This window comes from Nansenia antarctica, assembly GCF_963989245.1.
Source record: "Nansenia antarctica genome assembly, chromosome: 3".
Classification (NCBI taxonomy): Eukaryota; Metazoa; Chordata; class Actinopteri; order Argentiniformes; family Microstomatidae; genus Nansenia; species Nansenia antarctica.
Genome location: NC_137688.1, coordinates 58341688 through 58364852, shown reverse-complemented (window position 1 = coordinate 58364852; position 23165 = coordinate 58341688). Strand labels below are relative to the sequence as shown.

At 42.5% G+C, this 23165-nt stretch overlaps 1 protein-coding gene across 1 annotated transcript in view; it reads right to left on the bottom strand.

Annotated features, from left to right (window-relative positions):
* Positions 1 to 981: 981 nt before the first annotated feature.
* The window catches only part of col12a1b (collagen, type XII, alpha 1b), a gene marked incomplete at its 5' end in the record, with an annotated part of 69032 nt that continues 46848 nt past the window's right edge, over positions 982 to 23165 (bottom strand). Inside the window, 28 exons of the mRNA XM_080525610.1 lie at positions 982 to 1909; positions 3297 to 3467; positions 4956 to 5024; positions 5444 to 5629; positions 5773 to 5839; positions 5930 to 5965; positions 6091 to 6162; positions 6373 to 6426; positions 6509 to 6562; positions 7841 to 7894; positions 8516 to 8611; positions 8988 to 9041; positions 9499 to 9585; positions 11213 to 11290; positions 11573 to 11731; positions 16489 to 16598; positions 17099 to 17241; positions 18053 to 18191; positions 18339 to 18377; positions 18574 to 18738; positions 18933 to 19076; positions 19294 to 19417; positions 19577 to 19716; positions 20817 to 20891; positions 21040 to 21192; positions 22255 to 22371; positions 22474 to 22620; positions 22834 to 22953. Coding sequence (XP_080381736.1) covers positions 1788 to 1909; positions 3297 to 3467; positions 4956 to 5024; positions 5444 to 5629; positions 5773 to 5839; positions 5930 to 5965; positions 6091 to 6162; positions 6373 to 6426; positions 6509 to 6562; positions 7841 to 7894; positions 8516 to 8611; positions 8988 to 9041; positions 9499 to 9585; positions 11213 to 11290; positions 11573 to 11731; positions 16489 to 16598; positions 17099 to 17241; positions 18053 to 18191; positions 18339 to 18377; positions 18574 to 18738; positions 18933 to 19076; positions 19294 to 19417; positions 19577 to 19716; positions 20817 to 20891; positions 21040 to 21192; positions 22255 to 22371; positions 22474 to 22620; positions 22834 to 22953 — 2975 coding nt within the window. The 3' untranslated portion in view covers positions 982 to 1787. The remainder of the gene's footprint in view (positions 1910 to 3296; positions 3468 to 4955; positions 5025 to 5443; positions 5630 to 5772; positions 5840 to 5929; positions 5966 to 6090; positions 6163 to 6372; positions 6427 to 6508; positions 6563 to 7840; positions 7895 to 8515; positions 8612 to 8987; positions 9042 to 9498; positions 9586 to 11212; positions 11291 to 11572; positions 11732 to 16488; positions 16599 to 17098; positions 17242 to 18052; positions 18192 to 18338; positions 18378 to 18573; positions 18739 to 18932; positions 19077 to 19293; positions 19418 to 19576; positions 19717 to 20816; positions 20892 to 21039; positions 21193 to 22254; positions 22372 to 22473; positions 22621 to 22833; positions 22954 to 23165) is intronic.

The following is a 23165-nucleotide window of genomic DNA, read 5'->3' as shown; positions in this document are numbered from 1 at the left end:
TGAAAGGTCCAGATCAGGGAGGCACTTCAAAGGTTCAGAATCAATAAGAGTTGAAAGTAGTGAGCCTATCCCACCCCTTATCATCCCTTTCCTATTAAATACCAGAGCTGTGCTGGTGAGAAATACCAGAGATGCACATGAATGGAACTTCCTTCAATCTTCGGAATGTATCAACAGTTACAGTATGTGCCCTTATTGCCAAAATGACTCAATTTGTTTCAACCAAATATAATTCATGGAATTGTGCACCTCTTGACATGAATAAAGCCCAATTGTCAACTCTCGTCACTGTCAAATGTTCTCTAACCATCAGTGGGACAGGTTGCACATAGTCATCAGCAAGTCATCAAAAGCAACAATAATGTCTTTCCATGCCATGTCACAATATTATTATCTACTGTATTTTCAGCTTTCAGTTGCTAAGCCAAAGTACTTACATGCTCATCGCTACAACAAGTACCTTGGATAATTCATACGTTAAAGTGAGTTTAAACACAAATGAAATAATCTCCAAAGCAGTTAAACAAACGCTGATGATGAGGTGTTTCCATGTAGTTAATAGGTTGTGACTTGATGATTGTAGCTTGTACAGACATGTGTACTTAGCAATTAAGCTTTATGTTCAGGGTTCAGCCGAATGATTCAGGGGGAAAATATCTGAGGGGAAAAAGTGGTGCGCAAATGGATCAGATGAAATGAATTCTCAATTACCCATGAATGTAAGTGGCACACTGAGTGAATACTCAGTAGCAAGCTCGTTTTCTCCTGAATAAATCCCCACCATTGAAGTAACTTTCCAGATTCTTATCTGTTCCTGATCCCGTCCACTCTACCAGATTTCCCTTTCAGGACAGAGGTCCATTTATTTGGTAACCCTATCCTCTCAAATACTTTTTTTTTATTGTTCAATTTGTCTATTTAGAAATTATATTTATTATTATCTTTTGCACGTCAGTGGAACAAATGACCCAAGACAGCAGCAAATTTTCAGTAGTTTTATTGAAAAATGCCTCTTCTGTTTCAGAAATAAATAAGAAAATAAGGCTGTGGAATTCACAATTTGCAGTTAAAACATGAAGCAGCAATACCATATCCATAGTCTTGCACACAAATTCCAACTGCATTAGATATTGTTAAAACAACAATGACAACAACTATATTCTGATTAAAAAACCGTACTAAATATACACCACAGACATGCAATTCCACCTTTGGTAAAATCAGCTGTGAGTTGATATAAGAAAACTGATAAATATTTAGTCTAAAGATACAAAATGGAAGCCATGTTTAAATGCAGTATGGAAGTTGAAAACTGTTGGTACAGCAGACATTGAATAAGTGCCCGTTTTTGAAATAAGGAAGAGGGCAAACATATGAAACAGAAATAATCGTGTGTGTTATAATTTGGGGATGAACTGTGATTGAAAAAAAGGCTTTTGCGTTAGATTATGAACAAACATTTTCTTTCCAATACCTTTGAATGTTGGTTTTGTTATGAAGAGTGCATTGTCCAACACTGCAATTTGATAAACACTTAATGCAGATATGTTACAAGCTAAAGACACAATAGGGAAAAGACAGCAAGCTCACATATTCTCATAGAATAATTTCAGGTTTTGTTTTGCTCCCCCTCCCCGCAAAAAATATGAATTCACATATGCCTTAAGGTACTTCCAAATAAAGATGAGGTATCAAACCCCTTTTTGTAAAATGTGCATATCCCTTAATGACGCAATATGTGAACACAGCAACAACAAACATGAAGTACAAAAAAGAACATCCTCCTTTTATGATGCTATCCTTTTGGATTCCTTTCTTGATAGTGACCTCTTTCGACGCTCGTTTTGTGAGACCTCGTCCTCTTCAGGCATTTGGACTACGTAGGTATCAGGCTCAGGTGGATATGGGTCTGGTTGGAAATAGTGTTTTGCCAATTGAACATGAGTGTAATTTGCAGAGTCCGTCTCAACATGCACAAGAAGTATAGTTGTGTTCTATCAGACTAGGACATGCTGGTGAAATGACACAATTGAGTGGAAGTGGTCATACAAAATCGAAAATGTCATTGTCACTGATAAAAAGGGTTTGTAAACAGTTCAGTGCATTTTCTTTATCTCTGTGTGATGTTAGTTAAAATGATAGCACAGTATGAGTGGTGGGTGACTTCGTTAATAAAATCATCACTGGCATTTTGCTGCAACTCATTCATTTACAAAATATCAACAAAATATCAAAAATCAAGTAAGAGTTCTACCACCAGCCTATTTATACGTTTGGGATTGTGAAGCTAGTCCTCAGAACATACAGAGGTACAGCTGGTTCTGTAAGAATAATACTACTACAGCAAAACTAAAATCAGAAAACAGAAGAATGATTCTTAGATCTACTACTGTGAACAGACAGAGAAATACTAAACCTCCAGGGTCACATGTACAAAAGGCAGGTGGTTTAATATGGCCCTGAGCACTCTATGGGTACATCACTTCTAGGGACATGGTAGAAAAAGAGGCATTCATGTTGGCATTCAGAAAGCAGCAGGTTACAAGGCACAAGCTTACTACAGGTGTTAAACTAAATTTAGTGGATGTGATTCAAATATAATTTACAATTAGTTTATTTACAGATCATCAGAGTAACCATGTTAACGTTGTTGTTGTTGTTTTTCTGCTACAAATCCACCCAGTTAGTATTTTGTTTGTTTGTTTTTTTGTACATGCTCCTCCACCCCGATAGGTCTTGTGTCTGTTCGTTCTTTGGCTTCAAGATGCAAGCAGGCCACTACGTTGTTGCCATCACCGTTGCTTGTTTGTTCTAGTTTCTCTAAGTTGTTGTTAGTACCAGTCCTCTTTGTTGGTGTTTGCTTTCCACATAGTTTGTTAATCATATCCTTTGGTGGTTATCCTCAAACAGCTCTAGAGCGTGTGAGCACGTATCTCAGTAACAGGACTTTTTTTTCAGGAATTCAAAGTGAAAGCAGCACAGGCGATTTAGAAAGCTTACTATTGTGAACCTGAAACAGGTCAAACAGAATGTTAGATTAGTCAATTAGTATCGGAATATTCATTTTCTTTCTTTAAATATTATCATATACAGTTGAAATGATGACAATTCATGTAGGATAGCTTAGGCAATGTTGTCATCACTCACTGATTTCATTCAATAACTCTCACTATTGAATTTGACACATGCTTCACTCTTGACTATGAATTTCACACATGCTTTTTTCCCTTTCCCATTCATGCATCTCATGCAGTCATATAGAGTATGATGTCATGCCACCTTTCCCTTTTACGTACCTCTGTATCCTTGTCCATTGTAAGGAATGCCGACACACTGGGAAGAGTCGCAGTAGCCAGGAGGGCCAGGTGGTCCTCTAATACCTGCTGAGCCTTGGCGCCCAGGAGGACCACGGGGTCCAGAGGAGCCTGGGGGGCCTGAGGGGCCTGTTCGAGTCTCGCCTTGTGTGCCTGGAAGAAAGAAAATAAACAACCAATCAGATCTTATCTGCGTGTCATTGCCCTCTGATCTCAATTGGACTCATACGAGTAGAAGAACTGGTAACTGCTTCTTGCCACAACATTTGGAACATTCAATAGTAAACCCGAAAGGAAAAACTTGTGGTTTGCTGATCCTTTTCTCCTGCCTCCATTTTGTCTAGACATTTGTAAAGCTAGCTTGGAAAAGTTCCCTTACTCACAGTCTCATCCACAACCCTCTAAGTCCTTTAAGCATGTGTTGTGAATGAATCCATGAGAGGAAGACCTGAACACACCAATCTGATTATCCCGTGAACAATGACTCACCATCTCTAACTCCCCCCTTAATCTGCTGGGCTATTCCTTCTCCCCCCACCCCCCCCATTCACAAATTCTCGACCTTGTAGACCTAAGTAATGGCATGTTTTTTTCCCTGCTCCCCTTGTTGAAGGCCAGCTCCTGGAGCTTGAGTTAAGCATACTGTATTACAGTGGGGTTGGATGGCTGTATTAGCTGTGCTACTCTACAGCCCCTGGCAGGATGAACTCATGTTGTTGTTGGATGACCTGATAGGCAGTTTGGCTGGAGTCCGCTGCAGCTCCATTAGAGGGTTAAAACCAGTGGGAGTCCCGACGTCTGCTCTTTTTTTAGTTTTAGGACTCCATCTAGGATCTATGCCAGCACATCGACCCTATCAATGACAGCATCTAATTATTACGGTAACGTTTTAGAAAGCCATGGCAGGAAAGGAGCTCCTCTAAGGAGTAAGCCTATTTTATGATATGAAATGGACCAACTCTCAAGTTGATGTCTCCTATCTGTTTGGAATAACTAACTTTTGATTTTCTCCTTTAGCAACTGCTCTCATTACAACTGCTCTCCTTTAGCAACAGCTCTCATTACAACTGCTCTCAACTGCTCTCATTTGGCTTCATTTGAAACCTGCAATGTGTTGTGCTAGGCAATAGAGTTCAGACAATGGCCTACAGTGGTATATCGAGAATCAGCAATTCATGTTTACTCCAATGTGAATAGAAAATGGATTTCAACATCTGTGTGTATGAGCGCCTCACACAAAAGCAACATAAATCCTGTAGAAGGCAGGGTGTTTAACTGGGAAAACTCTGGAAAGCAGTGATGATAATTTATTAAGCACAGCTGCTTGCCCAAGCTCAGCTTCAGACAACACCTCTGAGCTGAGTTTAGCCGTGTTGTTAAGGCCAGAGAGCTCAAACTGGATGGGACGGTTCCCTTGTCAATGAGACACCAGCGACAGTAAGAGATTTGGATGGAAACTACCCCCGTTAGTTAAAGTAACAATTTATTTCGACTAATTCTAATAACGAATGTGACGCCATGAGAAATGTGAAATCATTGAAAGGGATGGGTATTGACCTTTAGACTGAGGTATAAGATGCAATAGAGGGACAATGGATTATTACATAATAATTCTTGAATGGAATGTTGTGTGAAACTAACCAGGTGGTCCTCTTTGTCCTCTTTGTCCGATTGCTGAGGTTCCTCTTTCTCCCTTCTCTCCTGCAAGGCCTGTGAGAAAACATAACATACAGGAATCACCTCATAAACAGACCAGAGAGAAATATCTAATGCAACCACTATGTCCACAACAAGATATAATAGAAAAAGCTCAAGGGAACAATATTCATATTTCCAAAACTACTGAAAACCGTCTGTGGGCAGACACATGGAAAAGACACACAGAAGTATGAAGCCACTCAGGCAAATGGAATAAGTTCAGTTCTGGGAAAACTCCATGAAGGATTCATTCGACACAGTCTTTGGATGTATCAAATATTCAGAAAAAGCCCTGCCATTCTTACCACCACGATAACTCTAGTTAGGCTGACTGATATACAGCTTTCAGTCCACAGAAAGGAACATCTTAAGCCATGTCTGACAAACAGACTACGGTATGCTGTTAGAGACGGACACCCAGGATGACATACCAGCCTCTCCCTGTCTTCCAGGTAATCCTGGACTTCCAGGGAAGCCATTTCTGCCGGTCTGTCCAGGCTCTCCACGGGGGCCCTGACTGCCAGGTTGGCCAGGAGGTCCGGCAGGACCAGGGCTGTGGTTGTTGCGGTAGCCACTGGGGATCTGGTTCAGCATTGAATTGACTCGACTCATTTGTCCTGAAACACAAGAGAGAAAATGAACACTGAAAAAACAGCAGATAGTTCTTGAATGAGAGGGAGCCTGTTAGGAGTCTGGTTTTCCTGTGGTGGTAGAACTATTTCCAAATGTAATGCAGGAAAAAAAAAAAAAGCCCACTCACCATTTACTAGCTGCTCACAGACTTGTCTGGCAATGGATCGCATCATGTTCTGGGGAGCAAAGTCCCCCTAAAAGCAGAGAGATGGGCTTAGTTGTGAATATACTGTACATGACTTATTGAGGATTACAATAAGGATCCATTTTTAAATGTTACTCACTCTCTCTCCCTTGTCTCCCTTCACACCAGTGGATCCCTGAAACAGCAGAATAGACATTGACAGTGCTATCACACTGCATGTACTATGTGCTACAATAAACATACATTACCTCATCTGTATATAGTCGAGTCATTTTGAGACTAAGTGAAAACAACGCTTACCGGAGAACCAGTGTCACCAGGCTTTCCCGGTGTCCCTGAACCCCCTTGCATTCCAGGAGATCCAGGAGGTCCCTGTACAGCAAAGAAAATACTTTGTTTTTACTGTACAGGTTTTACTGTGTTATATAGTATCTGGGAAAGAGCAGTATAGCTACATTTCTCTTTCACATAAATGATACAGATAATAACGTAACCCTTGACTCAAAGCAAATTGGCTAATGTTTTCCACTTGTGAATCTGAGCAAAAACGTTACTCTAAATTAGTAGTGTGTCCGCACATACCATTGATCCTGATGGGCCTCTGGGTCCAACTTGTCCCTCCTTTCCTGGGGGTCCCTGCATTCACAAGACCATGGAGTTGAACATTCAAGCACATTCAATGTACTGTACAGGTACTGTCTATGGCACATTTACTCACCCTCACTCCTGCTGGTCCAATTGGGCCTGTGGGTCCGGCTGTCCCAGTTGTACCCTGGGGAAAAAAGTAAAAACAACCCACTTCAGTGCTTGATTTTTTTTCTCACAACCAACATTAGCACAGGTCACCTACCTTTGACCAACCGACTCAAACCAGTTTGTTTCATCACCAGTTTTCCGCGTGTCCAACAGTAAATCTCCTTTTATTTCTCATTTGCTCCAAAACCCTGCTCACTTTTTTATAGTCAATCCTCTCTCGCCTTTGATGCTTTGGCATAAGATTTACAGGGAACATAATATATTCCAGATCCGTTTTATTGGCCATTATAAACCAGGGCTGCGTACTCTGCAAGTCATTAAATGCATGTTGCTATAGCATCTGCTCCAACATAGTCACCTGCAAACACTACCCACAATTCACTGAAGGGTTGAGTTCAGCAAGGCTATTACAATGGAATACATAATGATACATTTTAACTCAGGTGATCAAATCTCAAGGGTCTTGTGGCATCTATTGAGCAACACTGAACTGTGGTAGTATGTTTAGAGTTCCAGTGAACATGGTTCCCAATTCTGACTCAACATAAACGTTTATGTGCGGACAAGATTTAAGACAGAATGGCTTCTCTTTTGTCTGAAAGACACACTTCTAATAAGGTTGGGTAACTATACAGACACCCCTCTATGAACGTGGAGGGGGTTCAGAAAGGTTTTGCATTTGTTTGTGGCTGTCTATAAACAGGTTTAATGTGGACCATCTCTGAATATGTTTAGTGCAGAAGTCTCTGATTGGGGACATATGGAAGTGCATTGTTATTCTGAACAAAGTAAAAAACTAAGTCTGGAAGCCATTGAGAGTTCCATAATGTTGTCAATATTGATTACTTTGGAGTGGACTCAAGTCGTTCACCATTATGTTCTGAGTAGTAATGCCATTTATCATAAAGTTTTGATTCTTGGTATTTTTGAATATATAACTCCATGAAGCCATGTTCCATTCTTTATCACCTCATCAGCCCTATAAATGCCGCCGAACACAGCAACTCACACAGAGATGAAGAGATAATGTGGACAGCGCAGCCTCTGCCTAACCAGCATTATGTATCAAAGTGATTTGTTTTCAACTCACTTATTCTTCACTTATTCAATCCAAATTGGGGATCTCAACCTGTTGTTGGTTACTGCCTCTTTGTGAGTCCTCCTCATATGAAATATTGTCTGTTGCGTGCCACGTGGAGAGAGGCCAAAGTAGTAGCATAACTGTACACTGTGAATTATCCCCTGGTTTCCTGTTCAAACCACAGCTCAGGCTCCCAGCCAAAGCAGCACTCACTTTTTGTCCAGGTAGCCCAGAGTCACCACTATCTCCTTTTGGTCCAGCGCGGCCCTGAAACAGTGGAGAAACGCACAGTAAATAATGAGACAGAATACTTCCTGAACCCTCAACAGTTAATAACCTTTCCGGTAGGACAGTTATAAGAATGTGCCCTGCCAATAAATGTCTTTATGTTGTCCAAGATCAACACAAGTGTGATGAGGTTTTCAGATATGTGGAAGTGGTATTGTTCGAAGCCACTTTTTTGTGGAGCAGTCTGGGTGCATGTCAAAGGAGGAAATCCCAATGTTGATTTATGTAGTTTCATTGAGATTAGAGGGTTTACAGGCCTCAGTTATCAAGTCTATCCCTAGACATGAAGGAATGCTCAAGCTCAACAGGCCTCTGCCACAATTACTCCACAGCTTGTAAATTGATTGCATCATAAATGGACAAAACCATCCCTACTTGGTGTACTGAGGCATTGTGGGATTTATTTTGTAACCACTGAAAACTAGCTGTGCACAGCGCCTGTGGCTGGGGAGGGGGATGTTTGTATGTGTGTGTGTGTGTGTGTGTGTGTGTGTGTGTGTGTGTGTGTTTGCGTGTGCGTGTATGTGTGTGTGTGTGTGTGTGTGTGTGTGTGTGTGTGTGTCTGTGTGTGTGTGTGTGTATGTTCAGTGTGAGACTCACGGCTTCTCCTGGAATAGACAGCCCGCTGGGTCCTTGAGGGCCAGGCAGACCCATAGGTCCTGGCAATCCCATATCTCCACGTGTTCCAATTGGACCCTGTCCGAAAACAAAGACATAGATAAGAATCAACTAGACCTGAAATATGCTAATGTTGAGATCTCTGGAAGAAGTCACCAGAAACCAGTGGAATGCTGAACCGTCAATCCAAGACTCCCTCCATTTCAAGAAGACTTATACACTTCAATAAGTGGATTCAGGTGTGTTTCTCCCACTGAAAGCTCTTACAACATAAACAGTTCTTAGCTTTAATCAAGCGCAGATAGACTTCCACTGCAGAATCCAATATCCACATTCCACAAACCATGTCAAACCTGTTGACCAGTTTATGGCTCCTCTCCCTTATGACTTTAAAAGGTAAACCCAGCCACACTAAAGAGGGGAATACGAGAGGGGTGGTTAGTGAAGTACTTACAATAGACCCAAACTCTCCTCTTTCACCCCGAGGACCTTTGCTACCTGGGGCGCCCTGGAGAAGGAAGAGCATTTGTCAAATGAACACAGCAAGACTAAGAGGAGAGCTCTGTCAGCTGCCAAGGATGGATGGTCCCTCCCTGGGGCTTCATTTTCATAACATGCAGCCCACTGTAGTTTACTTTGCTCTCACCTTTCAAATATTTTTTTTATGGGGCAGTGTAAAGTTCTCGATGGATAATGTGCCTTTGGGGAAAATGTTTGTAAATCCATAACAAGGTGGAAATGTTTTTAATAATAATAATAAGAAATTCAATTGAATGGGGCAGTGTGTCCAAACTTTTGACTGGTACTGTATATATAGATATAGATATAGATATCTAATCAGTTTTTTCACTGGAACCCTGAACTGTAGAGTGAGAGACAGTGTGAGAGAGAGAGAGAGAGAGAGAGAGAGAGAGAGAGAGAGAGAGAGAGAGAGAGAGACAGCAGTACAGAGGGTCTGGCCTTACCACGGCTCCCTGGGTCCCCGGGGGTCCTGTGCTCTCCGTGGTACACGTACAGGAGTTGGGGAGGGACGGGCATTTGGCCTCGTCTCTCTAATAACCGGAGGGAACAGACAGAGCAGAGTGGGGGAGATGAGATCAACAGGAGGATTAGGGATGAACCAGAGATGACATCAATCAGAACCTTTTGGTGTCCCAAGAGATGATGCTTAAGCACCAGGTAATCCTCTCTGCCACACTCAATCAAGCAGAGACAGGGTCAGGAGGCACCACAGTACCATATTGTTCTAGGGAGTCTACTTGTCTCTGTACATAAGTAAATAGTAGTAAGTCAAAAGGAGAAAATAAAACAGATGAAGTCATGCTTCATGCTTAAACAATGTTTAAATAAAACAACTAAATCAGGCAACTGTCCTTGCATGCAATGGAACAGAGTGGGACAGCATGAGCAAACAATAGTATACCCATACGTGCAATCAAAACAATTTTCGGTTTCCATCTGTGCTCGTTTAGCTCTTTAAAAGTGTTCAACAAAAGCTGTTTTTATATGTTGAAACTGAGCGTGTTCTTGGATATCTCCATTGGGATTGAAGTGAGAAACTCCAGATCGAAACAAAGGGCAAAGTCCAGGTTAAAGCACCAGAGCCTGCAGCAGAGTACAGTACATTAACAGCACCCCATAAAACCAGAAGCGGGAGTTATTGTTGACGATGTCCTGACAGCGCTGCATTGTTTGTGTTTGTTTTATTTGGTTCTGATGCCCTTTACCCACCACCTCTTAGCCTACTCCTGGGGTGTTGGGGGAAGGATTCGCATGACTCCAAATTAGTGACACACTTTCCCTGACAAGGGCCATTTGAAGCCACAGCTGGGCGATTTTAAATACAGTCATTGTCCTTTAACTCTCAGAGACTGTAATTATCTCCAACTAGGACATTATTGTGCCTCACAAACATCATTCTTTTCCAGGCATATAAATCATTAAAAAAAAAACAGGTGGCTCAAAGATTTCTTCAAATGTATAGCCTGAATGATTAACTTTCCCCTTCAACTGCCAGAAATGTACTTTGTGTTGAATAACTTGTTCATTCTGCTGTGCCTGACATCTGCATAGGGGGAGGACAACTGCATAGGGGTATTTAGAGTCAGTTGCTAATAATACCATTCCTCACTGCTTGCCTTTCACTTTTACAGAGCCTGAGTGAAATGTGCTGGGGCTCTCTGTCCATGCTACAATGTTACCGTTGGGAAAATCAGATTGCAGTTTTACTGCATCTGTTCTTTGAGTTATCAGAATACCATTACAGTTCAGCTTAAAAGACACTCTTGTTTTCTATTATTCTTAACGTCTCCAGATGATGAATGTCCTAGAGCAAAGACATGGGGTTGGATATGCATTTAGTTTTACTGCCATGTTAAAAGATGAGACAAGCAACACGCATTAAAAGCATGTGTCTAATACACAACAGACACACACACCCCCCCCCCCACACACACACACACACACACAGACAGACACACGCACACAGGCAATCTCTGCCAGAGACCCTAAAACCAGACTCTCTAGGCACACATCAAGGTCCCCACTCTGAGAGGGAGGCCCAGCAGATGCCAGTAGGTCTTAAGAGACGGGTGAGTAGAGATCCTCATAGCTTCTTATGTGAGATGTTAAGTTGTAACGCCCCGCCCAGCAAGGAACTCCACTAAGGCCCCCTCTTACCATAGATGGAAGGTCACAACATCTGTCTCTGCTTGACCAGCCCAAGCTGCAGACAATATCGAACATCTGGAGCTGGAACTGTGAGGAAGAGAAAGAGACAGTGTTACAATACATGTGTCTTTGATACTTCCTCTGCGTCCACAAATATGAAAATCCAAAAACAAAGACATTGCAGAGCGACCCCAAAGCATTGCATAATAAAATGAAGGCACACAGCACTCGGGGTGTTGGGGTGCTTCCAGGCCTCCTGGTGTCCTACGGTAATAGCACACAGATACACACAAGGACAAAAGCTGACCTGAATACGTTCTCTAAAAGCTCCTTTAAAAAAAAAAAGTGCTCTAGTGTCCGTTCACTTACGGTTGCGGATTGTCCTTTGGAGCCGATGGACTTGGACATTTTGCCGAGGACTTGGTAGCCGTCCATGGATGTGTTTCCAGCAGCCTTAATCTCTTTGTCCGCCACCTCTTGGCAGTCGAGGTTCAGCTTGACACTTGTGGGGGAAACAAGGAGGTGGAGCTGCAGGCAGAGGAGGATGGAGAGTTTACTGACAAATTCTTTCTTCAAGGACCAATTCCTGTGTCTGCTTTATATCCTGTAACCTTGGCCTTCTACAGAGTTATCTTGGGTTGGCAACAGAGCAAAGGACTTGAGTGCTTCGACTGTATGTAGATGTGCTATTTCCTCCCCTGAGGTGTTGTTTATCAATGTTTCCATCTATGTATTGTACACTCTAGTTGACTGGTAATGACATATAAGTCATAGCAGGCACATCATGGGTAAGAAGAATTTGTGGTAAAACACAGTAGGAATGTTGAGATCAGCTGTTTTCACAAAACATCAATTCATCCTTCTCATTGTGGTGATGAGGTTAAAGCATTATGTGTGGTGTGGTGTGGTGCAAGGATGAATCTTTCCACCACTCCATTACACTGAATCAATGTATACACTATGGCGCTATTCCTTACTCAGATCTACCTCACCACATCTTCTGATGATGTAGTTTTATGGTAGACCGTAAGAAGTGCTCCTTTACACTCTCGTTGTCTACGCCAAGCTTTCCAAGGCAGTTGCTGTTCTGGGGAGTTCAACTGTAGCACAGTAATCACATTCTTACAGGCAAATGTTACTGTACAAAACCCTCAAGCAGCTTGGGAGCTCTGGCAACCACATACAGCATTGTGGTCAGAATCCTTGGAAATGTACAACTATATTTAGCCGACCACTGATGGAGGAAACTCACATCTCAGGCTTCTGGGACAGACTAACATGCTCAGCAATTTATGGAAACATTGAGCTTTTCTTGCACAGGAAGGGGGTAAACAAGGTAAAGAAACCTTTCCCTGAAGCAAGTCAGATTACTAATGACAGGATCACTGCTCCACATTAGCTCAAACTATCTCTACTATCAGATGCATTGTCAACCAACAAACAAGTACAGTATCAGACACACACAAGACACCAACAGACCCCACCTCTATGATAAGGGAATTCATATTGGCTTTGTGAAAACATGGTCTACAGCAGTACACTTAATGAGGGCATTCACAGTCAGTTCTCCATGCCAATGTTGCAGATGTTGGGGTTTCCCCTGACCTCTTGACTCTGTGACAATGTACAGTACATGGCTAAAACTTGGGTGTTCTGTACGGTGGTTGCCCTTCTGTTGAGTCACAAGCTTCCATGACATCCAAACAAGTCCATACCCATACTGCAACCTTTACCCTGAGCAAAAATAATTCACATTTACAATTTATTGGCAACCCCAAATTACTAACCCTAAACCTAACCCTAACCCTAAAAGGGTTAAAAAGCCCATAGCCAACACCACACAACACTTTCATAAACCTACAGAACCAGAGATTACTACAACAACAAACCAAAACATCAATCAAAAATGTGGGATGATAAGTTAAAGAAAGAGAGTCTAAATTATGTTTATTTATGCAGCAAATACTGGCAGCCATGAATGGGTTCCATAAGTCACAGTGACACACTGCCCAGCATAGCTAACTGTAACTGACATTTAAAACTTTAAAACTGTCATTTACCTCATAAAAAAAAAACATTTATGTAAATATTGTCTTTTAACAGGGGCAGCCATTCAGCAAAGGAAAGTTTCATCCTCTCCAATAACAGTGAGAAAATTACAAGTGAAAAGCTTGCACCACTCACTACGTTTCATTAGCGTCTGTCACTGTGAGTGGTGTGGTTGACGTCCTGTCCCTTGTGGGGGATCTAAACATCTAGTCTCCTGTCAGGTTCTATCTGTTAAATGCAGTGGTGGGCCGTCAGGGCCAGCAAGGCCTTCTCTGCTGGCCTAAACATCATCAGAATATCAATTTAATTTTGATATATTTTTCCACAAATATGTATAAAATTATTCCCTTAGTCTATTCTCTTCATTTCATAGCTTTCCTCTTGGTTGCGCTGCTTCCAGCCATTTGGAGGGCTGGCCTTTAGCTTTTATCCAATCATTTCATTTCATTTCAGCCATAATGTGTTGCCAGGGTACCAAGAAATCTGCCCGCCTGCAGATTCAACAGTGGCGCGACTACAGATTGTAATTTAAAGTGAACGAGAAAATAACTGTGGCGTACGGTAGTCAGATCTTGAGTTGGCGAGCAAATCCGACGAAGGCGCCTGCTGGATGGCGGAGCACCTGATCAGCAACTGCACGTCTTTTGATTGGATACACACTATTGAGAGGCAGAGCTAGCAAACTGAACTTGATCGAGCTAATGTTGTTCTACAAGCAGCCACAATGGCTGAAGGAGGAGAAGAGGTAGATTTGGTGGCAGATATTATAACAATGCCATTTTCAAGAAGAACCTTCCAAAAGCTAGACATAATCAAAAGAGCCGTATATGATATGTGTGTGCTGGCTCAGCTGTGTGAGTAAGTGGGGCTTCAATAGATCTTTTAATCACTACCGTAGAAAACGCTACACACCCCCGTGACCGTATGAACATGAGGAAGATAACCAGCCTCGAATGGACTCGATGCGGTCCTCCTATCGAGATCGACAGGCCGATAAGCAAAGTTCGGGAAATAACTGACGCTTCCGTTTTCATGCAATGAATACACCCAGACGAGGTGCAGCTATAATAACATTTGCAACGCCCGGTTATACTGCGTTTCTGTCTAAATGTATAGTTTCTAGAGACATGGGGCCCTATTATGCACTTCATCAATAAGACGAGGCGGTAGATCTAAACTTAAGACGTGGAGGCGTGGTCAAGGCCACTTTGCTATTATGCGTGCTGTAGTGGGCGCCTAAAACCCGGCGCTAAGCAAAGAAATTAGTCATGGGTGTGTTTTGGGCGTCTTCTCAATCAACCCAATCAGCGTGCCAGGTGCCATTCCCTTTAAGAACCGGCTGCGTTGAGTCATTAGCGCTATGCTATTATGGAAGTCCTGAGAAGGAGGTCAGCGCGCTTCTCTGCCTCTCCCTTCTGAAATAAAGCATTTATACTGTGACCGTAATTGACGTCTTGCCGTGGAGCCACGTGCGTGTTCATGTGTGCCCACATGCATGCGCAAACCGCGGAGGCGCGCTCGTGTTTCAAAACGTGCATGAAGTCTAAACTTAAGAACTTTTCAAACCACTTCTTAGCGATAGGAGCAAAGTCAGATCGCATAATAGCAGGGGCGCCTAGTGCACTTCATTAACATATGAACACTCCCACAATGAGCAATATATGCACGGGAGTTTTACGTCTTATGTGTGGGCGCCTATCGACACCTGCATAATAGCAGTAGCGCGTATGAAGCGCATAATAAGGGTGGCGGTAGGTCTTAACCTGGCGGTGCGTCTTAATTAACACTTAAGACGGCAAGTTAAGAAGTGCATAATAGGGCCCATGGTGTCATAATGATGGTATTAAGAGGTGGAATAATTCAGGTAGGACATCACTGAAGGCCTAGGTGTGAAATGCACCGCCCGCCACTGGTTAAATGTGACATGGCTGAGGAGACAGCCTTTCCTACGGGGTCAGCTACACTGTGGTAAATATCAGTCCTATCTGACAAGCAGTGCCGTCACACAGGGCTCAGCAGGGACAACAACACTGGGATAGATGTAGCATAATATACAACCGCCGTGCTGGGAGGTAAACCGCAAAACAGTGTTATAGCCCCTAAAGCAACTGAATTCCCCTGCGGTCAGCTACCAGAGACAACAGAGGCAAGGCTAGGCCTGCATCCAGGCAGAGAAACGACAGCAGAGCCAAAAGGAGAGAGAGAGAAAGAGAGAGAGAGAGAGAGAGAGAGAGAGAAAGAGAAGGAGAAAAACCTCCCCCAGCCTGGCATTCCATTGCCTCTCTGATGTAATTGTTTAATAGCTATAGCAGTGACCCAATATTTTCCAGAATAGCAGGCCAGCAGCGACTACAGTGCATTTTTAATGGTCTCCCCAAAAGGACTTATAGATTCTTGTGAAAGTTTGTGATACGGTTGTCCACACCACCCTCCCCTGCAGTACGCCTTGTAAATGACTATGTCCACAGCTCCTAAGGGCACCCTGCTCTGACCTTGGATAAATGACGCATTTTCTCTGTTTGGAAACTTCACTAAGCACCAGTAGGGAGTACTTCACTGATGCTATTAAGAGGGGGGAGTCTACGCCTATGCTGACCCTTTAGTGTCTTCCACCACCAACTCATTTTTAACGCCAATACAAGTCATTGATGTAAATTTAGACCGACTCTTTTCCACTTAATTTCGCTTCATTCCTCTTAAAAAAACAACGACCGACACAATCGCAGCTCAATTTATGTGGAGTTAGAGCTCGACAGAACATGATGATCTTAGCTTGAACCATCATAAGCTTTTCAAGTCCAAACAAACCAGTGGAAGAAGATTCATTGCCACTTCTAATCGCTGAATTACTTTGAGACGTCTTGATTTATGTGACAGATTATTAGGTCATTCTGTTTTAATCAATAACTACAATCTCCACTGATCACTATCATGTACTGTAACATTGCGTTTTACAACAGCAGAAAGACCATCTGCTGCATGAGCAGACACAACTCTGCGGAACACGTCTGTAGCTGTATTTCAGGTGCACCTTCTGTAATATAGAACATATTGGGAATGCCAGGTATTCTCAGTATCTGTATACCCTCAGGACATTCAGCAAGAACAAAGGAGCCCCGTTGTGATTGATGTGCCACACCTCCAGTCTGCCAGGTCCCAGAAAGCATTATATAATCCAGCCATTAAACTGCACCCAGGGCCAGGGCAATTTATTCCCAACAGGCACGCATGTTTACCTTGTGGAAGCTTCCATGGAAGATTCTCTTCACTTGATCATTGTCAAATGTAACCCTCTGGATCTCCCCTTGCGTATCCTTGTTATAAAACGATATTGTTTGACTGGAAGCTGAACAGAGGAAAAAGAGAGGAGAGAAAAGAAATTAGGTTACAGATAGGCTTTTCCGTGTTGCATTCGGGGCTTGGTGTCATGCAAAGCTCCGAAATGAGAAACAGGACTAACGTCCTCACCAGTGGGGCATTTTTCATTTATCATAGGGGCCAAGAAAGACACGCTGTATGAAGAGTGCCTCACAAACAACAGGCTTTATAAGGGCCAGATGAGTCTGGCTGACTAAAGGAGGCTTATGAAGGAGGAAGCTCTGTGTGGTGAGTGAGGGGGAGACCAAAGCAGCTCGAGGCTCTGGGCTCCATCAGAATGCATTAATTTCAGTCATCAGGAGATGTCAGTACAACCACAAAGAGCACAGATGTTTGACATCTACTCACACATCTTCTCCCCTTTCTCCTAGGCCAAGGTAACCTCTTAAACTGCCCATCCTCAACCCCCCTGCCCAGCCACATCCCTAAAAATTAAACCCAGGTAAAAACTGGAGGGGTGAGCCTTACGGTCAATGGTGACTCCAACTTCGGGTTTGTGATCTTTGTTGGACACCTGCCAGATGTCGAAGGCCTCTGTGGGAGTATCCGGGAGGAGACGGAACATCATGATGATGGTGTAGGAGTGAGGTAGTCCGTCAGGGTGGATGTCTCTGTTCAAACCCCCCCCCCAAAAAGATCTCAATGATCATCCAAAGATACAAAACACAGATGGCAGATATTGTTCCTTTGACTGAGAAGGTAGAACTCCAGTGTGACAGATTAAGCTCACTGGGAAAGTGATCATGTGTCATTGATATAATGCTTAAAGATGACAGTGGATTTGGACGGTTTTGAGCTGCGTGGGCTGAGTGAGGCCCACTCTACGCCAGAACTTCAGATTAAAATGGAACACAGCTTAAAGGCATGCTATAATCTGTCATGACCTGCTCGGTCAGCCAATCAATACCTACTTAACGGGACTTCGTAAATCTATTGATCTAGTTTAGAGGGGAATGGGGTCTAACAGTTTGTCTGAACATAGTTGGGCAAGATGCATCATGTTAGCAGCCCGGGCTACTATGTCAAATTGCTAAACAGAAACATAATACAATGTTCTTTAATCATGATCCTAGAGACCCACAAGGTGTGTAATGCCATGTCTGAATTTAAGAGTGTTGAAAGAAGAGCCTGCCAATCAAATGTTATTGGAGGTGTTCCCTTTTTGTAAATCATTCAAGTCATTACAGAGTCAGTCACGCCACTTGACATAATCATAAATAAACAAATCATGCTCAGATAAGTATAGTTTGGAACTGATACTCCAGCACAATTGCCTGAGGGTGTTTTAAAGACTACACTTAAATGTAGATCTATAGGTGCAGGTAGACTTGTGCTGCAACAAAATAATCCTGACAAGTCATTAGCTCCCAAAAGAAACAATTGTAGGGCATGTCATTCAGCGCAACCATCACAAAAACCTACGTGGTGGGCTGGTTTAGGTAGGCGTTCTGATGGAGTCTGTAGGCTGTATAGCTGTTGAAGGAGCCAGGTTCCATAGACACCCCGTTTATAAAGCCATAGGTCTTCTCTGTCAGGTTGAATGCCTCAAGCATCCTGAAGCCTATAACACAAGATTGGGCAAGATTAAGTGATGGGTCACACACCTAGCCTGAGTTATGCACTGTGATTATGGTCAGTATACTGTGCAGCTGGGCCCAATGTAGGACTTCATGATTAATCTAAGTACTGTTCTCTGTTCTCTACTTACCAGGTGATGTGAATCCATTCAGGAAAATCAGGGGACAAGCTATGGAACAATAAACAACATACATAAGAAACAACTCAGTTTTCTCCAGGATGTTTTATGAGGTGAGTTAAATCAATTACTTGATCTAATTAAGCTTTAGTTTAGAAGTATGATCTACCTGGAATCAAAATACATATTAGCTATTATATCGCTTACTGTTACTGTTAACCAAAATAACGACAGAAAAAAAGCTTACATGATGTTGCAGTTTCACAAATGAATGTAACCAGGTTGTCTTGAATAGTTGCAAAAGCATCAAAGTCATCCACAACAAAGATGTGTCTCTCGCTTGGCTTGCTGCCAATGTTCTGCAATTCAGCATAATCCACATCCGCAACTCCGACCACAAACACACTGAAACCTGTGGGAGGAACACACACATTCTCTCAGAAAGCAACTCTTCTTCAACACCATGGTTGCAGATTGCTGGCAACTCATAACATTTGAAACATCTGCAAATTAGTAGATGTCTGTCTCCCATTACAGAACCGTCTGACAGCAAGGATGTTTGACAAGGCTTTGACTGACAGACTGAGCTAACTCAGTCACCCTTACCAGCATGTTGAAGTTTGGCTGCATTTTTCTTGACCTCATCTTGAGAGCGGCCATCAGTTACAGCTACAATAACCTTTGGAACATTCCTCCTCATTCCATTGTTTGGGGCAAATACCCTGTCCTGAACATGCTTCAGAGCAACTCCTGGTAAAAAACAAAAACAAAAACAAAACAAACAAAAGAATTGTGAGGAGCTCAAAAACATGTAAATGTTTACTTTTGTAAATAAACAACTGTCAATAAATTGATCTTAGGAGTAGGCTAGGCTTGGGTCCAGCGAGATGTGTTCTAGCCCAGCGTAACCTTGAAAACCAGGGACAAGTTGGTGGGAGCTGGTTGGAGAAGTCTATTGTAGGCTCACCTGTTTTGGTGTTTCCTCCTCTGTAGCGAATCAGTTGGAGAGCAGCGAGAGCAGTGCCCTTATCTTGGTAAGAATTTAGTCTGAACTCAGTCTGAGCTTCATCACTGAACTGCACGAAAGACACCTGTTTCCAAAGTTTAAAAAATGAGCATTACAAGGACTTACACTATGATCTCATGAGGCAAAACTGCTATTTAAGGTTGTATGATATGCTAAAACTAACAGTTCACAACAATATACAGTCTAACAGAGAGTGTTAACCACTATTTTCAGCACCACAAACCTGCATTCCTGTGGGTCCGATGACATCGAAGGCTCCAATCATACTGAAGACAAACTGCACCACTTTGTTGAAGCTATCGTCTCCAATACTCCAGGACCCGTCGATGAGGAACACCACATCTGCCTTGGCACCTTTGCACACTGATGCAGAACAAAAACAACTCGATGAACTGCATCAGACTTCATGGCAGACCCCAGACTTACAAAGAATACAAAGAATGGCATCATAATTAGAGTCGGCAACCTCAAAATAAAATGTCAGCTGGAATCTCACACATAAAACCACTGAGATACATAATGAAGCTATACATGGCAATTATTGGTTTAATTGATCACACTTTCCTGAAAAAAACTAACAAAAACTGGAAACATTTGGTCACCAGAAGGGCTGGAAATAAACTGACTTTAATGGCTTTCACTCTTAGAAAAAAAGGAGTTGGCAAAATCAAGTTTCACAAAGACGTAAAACAAGTTTTACACAACACCTTATTGAACAAAGTTTTACACAACACCTTATCAAACAAACAGATTCTTTGGACAAGTCTCTTTTTGTTTCTCAACACCTATCTTAGTCATACTCGGGCGTTCCCATTAAGAAGTCCTTGATGGTCTGCAGTGCATATGGGGGCCATACATTTACCACTGGCAGCACTCTGATCTTGAAAGGAAATTACCCTGCAAGTCTGTGTTTCTGCTAAATAGTGATATCTCAGTGAATTACATGTTTTTTATATATCAAATGATAACTCAGTTTGAATAGGCAATCTAAAAAATGGAACTCAGGAAATGCGTCATGACTCATGAGCTTAGTTGAACTGTCTTATCCAATCAGAACACATCAGAAAATGTAAGCTTGTTTGACTCCATTGTTTATAAACAATGTACTTGTAAACAACACTTCATAGTTTCAAAACATGGTTAAAGCTATAATTTTGATCTCATGGATGGTCAGTCCTTGTATCCATAACTCTGTCTATGTATTTGAGGGTGGTTAGATTTCTCCATCCCCATCCCTGTTGTTTAACAAATAAAGTGTTATGGAGAACACTTTGTTATTCTTTGGAGCCCACATTCACCCTTTAATCCATTGCATTGGACATTCCAATGTCTTTGAAGCTGACAACTTGTTTGGAAGCATTGCTAGAGTTTACATGGGATCAGTCAATGTGGTGTTATAGCAGGAGTGTGGTGGGTATGCTGCATCTCTATTGTGCTGTACTGTAGATGCCATGTCTGCTTACCAGCCCATGCAGGGGGAATAGTGGGAGGGGGAGGAGGAGTCGGGGCTAGTGTTGGGGCTTCGGTTGGCTTGACCACTTTGAGAGAGAGAGAGAGAGAGAGAGAGAGAGAGAGAGAGAGAGAGAGAGAGAGAGAATAAACAAATACAATTAGACAAAACAAGTTAAACAAATTCACATGGCGCAATGATATACTTTTGTGAAAAGCATAGGACCAGGCACTCACAGGTTCGCTCTTTGGTGCTGACTCCAGGGCCCTCCAGGTTGGGTGTCTGGACAAAGACACTGGCACTGTAGAGAGCGTCGGGGGAGAGCCCATCGAAACAGTACTGGCTCTGAGCCGCAGTGATGGTGATCTCCTGCTGCCCTTTACTGGAGGCTAGAGAGAAAATACAAATATGTTTATTACATGTGACATGTTGACTGCTAAGACAACTCCCTACAATGCTGCTACTCATGGAAATTATTTGTCTTATCTCAGTAAACAAGTAATGTAATTCATCTGGAATATTCAATAATAACATCGAAATACATTGCGCTGAGTTATCACTCATCTAATTGAATGTGAACTGTTTTGAGAAAATAAATAAAGTTTCAAACATGTGGTGTTTTTGGTTAAAATGGAACCGCAATTCCGAGCGAATGACCTTATAAGGCAGGACTATACTCCCAGAAACCTCTCCTGAGTTGACCCCCAGATGTTAAGGCTTTCTCTTGAGCTTGCATTGTCATTCTGGTACACTTAATCATCATTTTGAAACCCAGGGATTTTTTTTTTTGTCAAAGACTTTTGCAATGATTCTCAACCACTGTTTCCATTCCACTTCAAGACTAAACAATCGACCAAACAAAGTTGCTGACTTTGAAGGTCTGCCTGACGCATCTTGAAAAGGTTGCTAGCTTCTGAACCTTGGTGATGACCTCCTAAGTGGTCTTCGTAGCAGCTATCTTCTTACACACGCAAAGCCTACTTAATTAGCCAATCTGTCACTGCCAGGATGGGTAATGACAAACATGTAGATACTTAAGCACTCCGATACTGCTTCCTGTTTTTAACGGTTACCCTGAGTCTATGTGTGAATATGAAACAGATGGATTCAAAGGCCAACAGTAATTAAAAGGATGTAATCTATTCAGACAGCGACACAATTAAAACTTGGCGGTCGGATTCTTTCAAAACTCGCCAATTTCAGCATTCTGCCTGAAGGAATAAACTTGAGAAGGATTCAGAATAAACAGGTCAGGGAATGTTTAGACTCAGTCTCAACACAGCCAGCACAATGCTCTTCCACTGTACTCAACACAGTGGACGGTGTGTCTCTGATAAGTGTTATGCAGTACTACTCTATAGCATCTCTACAGCATCTCTTCTCATCACTTTCTTATTTGATATTCATTTGTTGAAGTGTCACACTTATCCAAGCTAGACGTTCAAACTTACGGTCCAGGGGGTTGAGTTTGATCCTGTACGAGGTGGCAGCCCGATGAGGATTCCACTTGATGCAGAACTTGTCAAAGCCAACATTGTATGTTTCAATGTTTGTGACATTCAGGTAGACTGTGGACGGAACAAGGGATGAGTCTCAGACTAAACGAATCATTCAATTGACATTGGTGCACACAGCAAAAGTGCTATTTCTTATCATCATAATATACATACGTGTTGTTCCTTGTCCCATGAGGGCCTTGCTCATGCCACCACTGTACTGGGCAAACACTTTGACATCATACGTGGTGCCGGGGAGCAGATTTTGAAGGGTGTAGGATGTCACGTCACCCACAAACACGTCCAAGCTCTCATCCTTATCTGCAGACAAGGAAAAAAACACAAACGCGATAGTGAAGTGCATGATTGGATTTAATTGAAATAATTATTTGATAATAATACATTCTAAATTGAAATGTCTGGTTGGCTGATGAGAGAGACTGCCATGACCAAACATCATATCAAATACCTCTAGGGTTTATAGGGGAAACTAAATATAATTGCATGCATCTGGCCCGTCTGACGTCTTCTCACCCGCAGGCTGGTAAACCAGTTTGTATCCCAGGACCGGAGCCGTCACAGGGTCCCAAGCCACCCGGAAGCGGGTGTACCACTCATCCGAGACACGCAGGTTCCTGGGCTCCAACAGGCCAACTGCAACCAAGATTCAATAAGTCATGGCAATTACCAGCAACAACAAAGGGGAGCATGATCCCATTTCCAGGCTAGGCCCCCAGTTGCAAAAAGGCACTACACTGCCATAACTCAGGAGTTAGTCTGCAGCCGCTGCCATTTTTCTCTGCTTCTGTTTATGAAGAGTATTATGAGTAATACATGTGTTTAGATTGTGATCATTTTTTCATGGT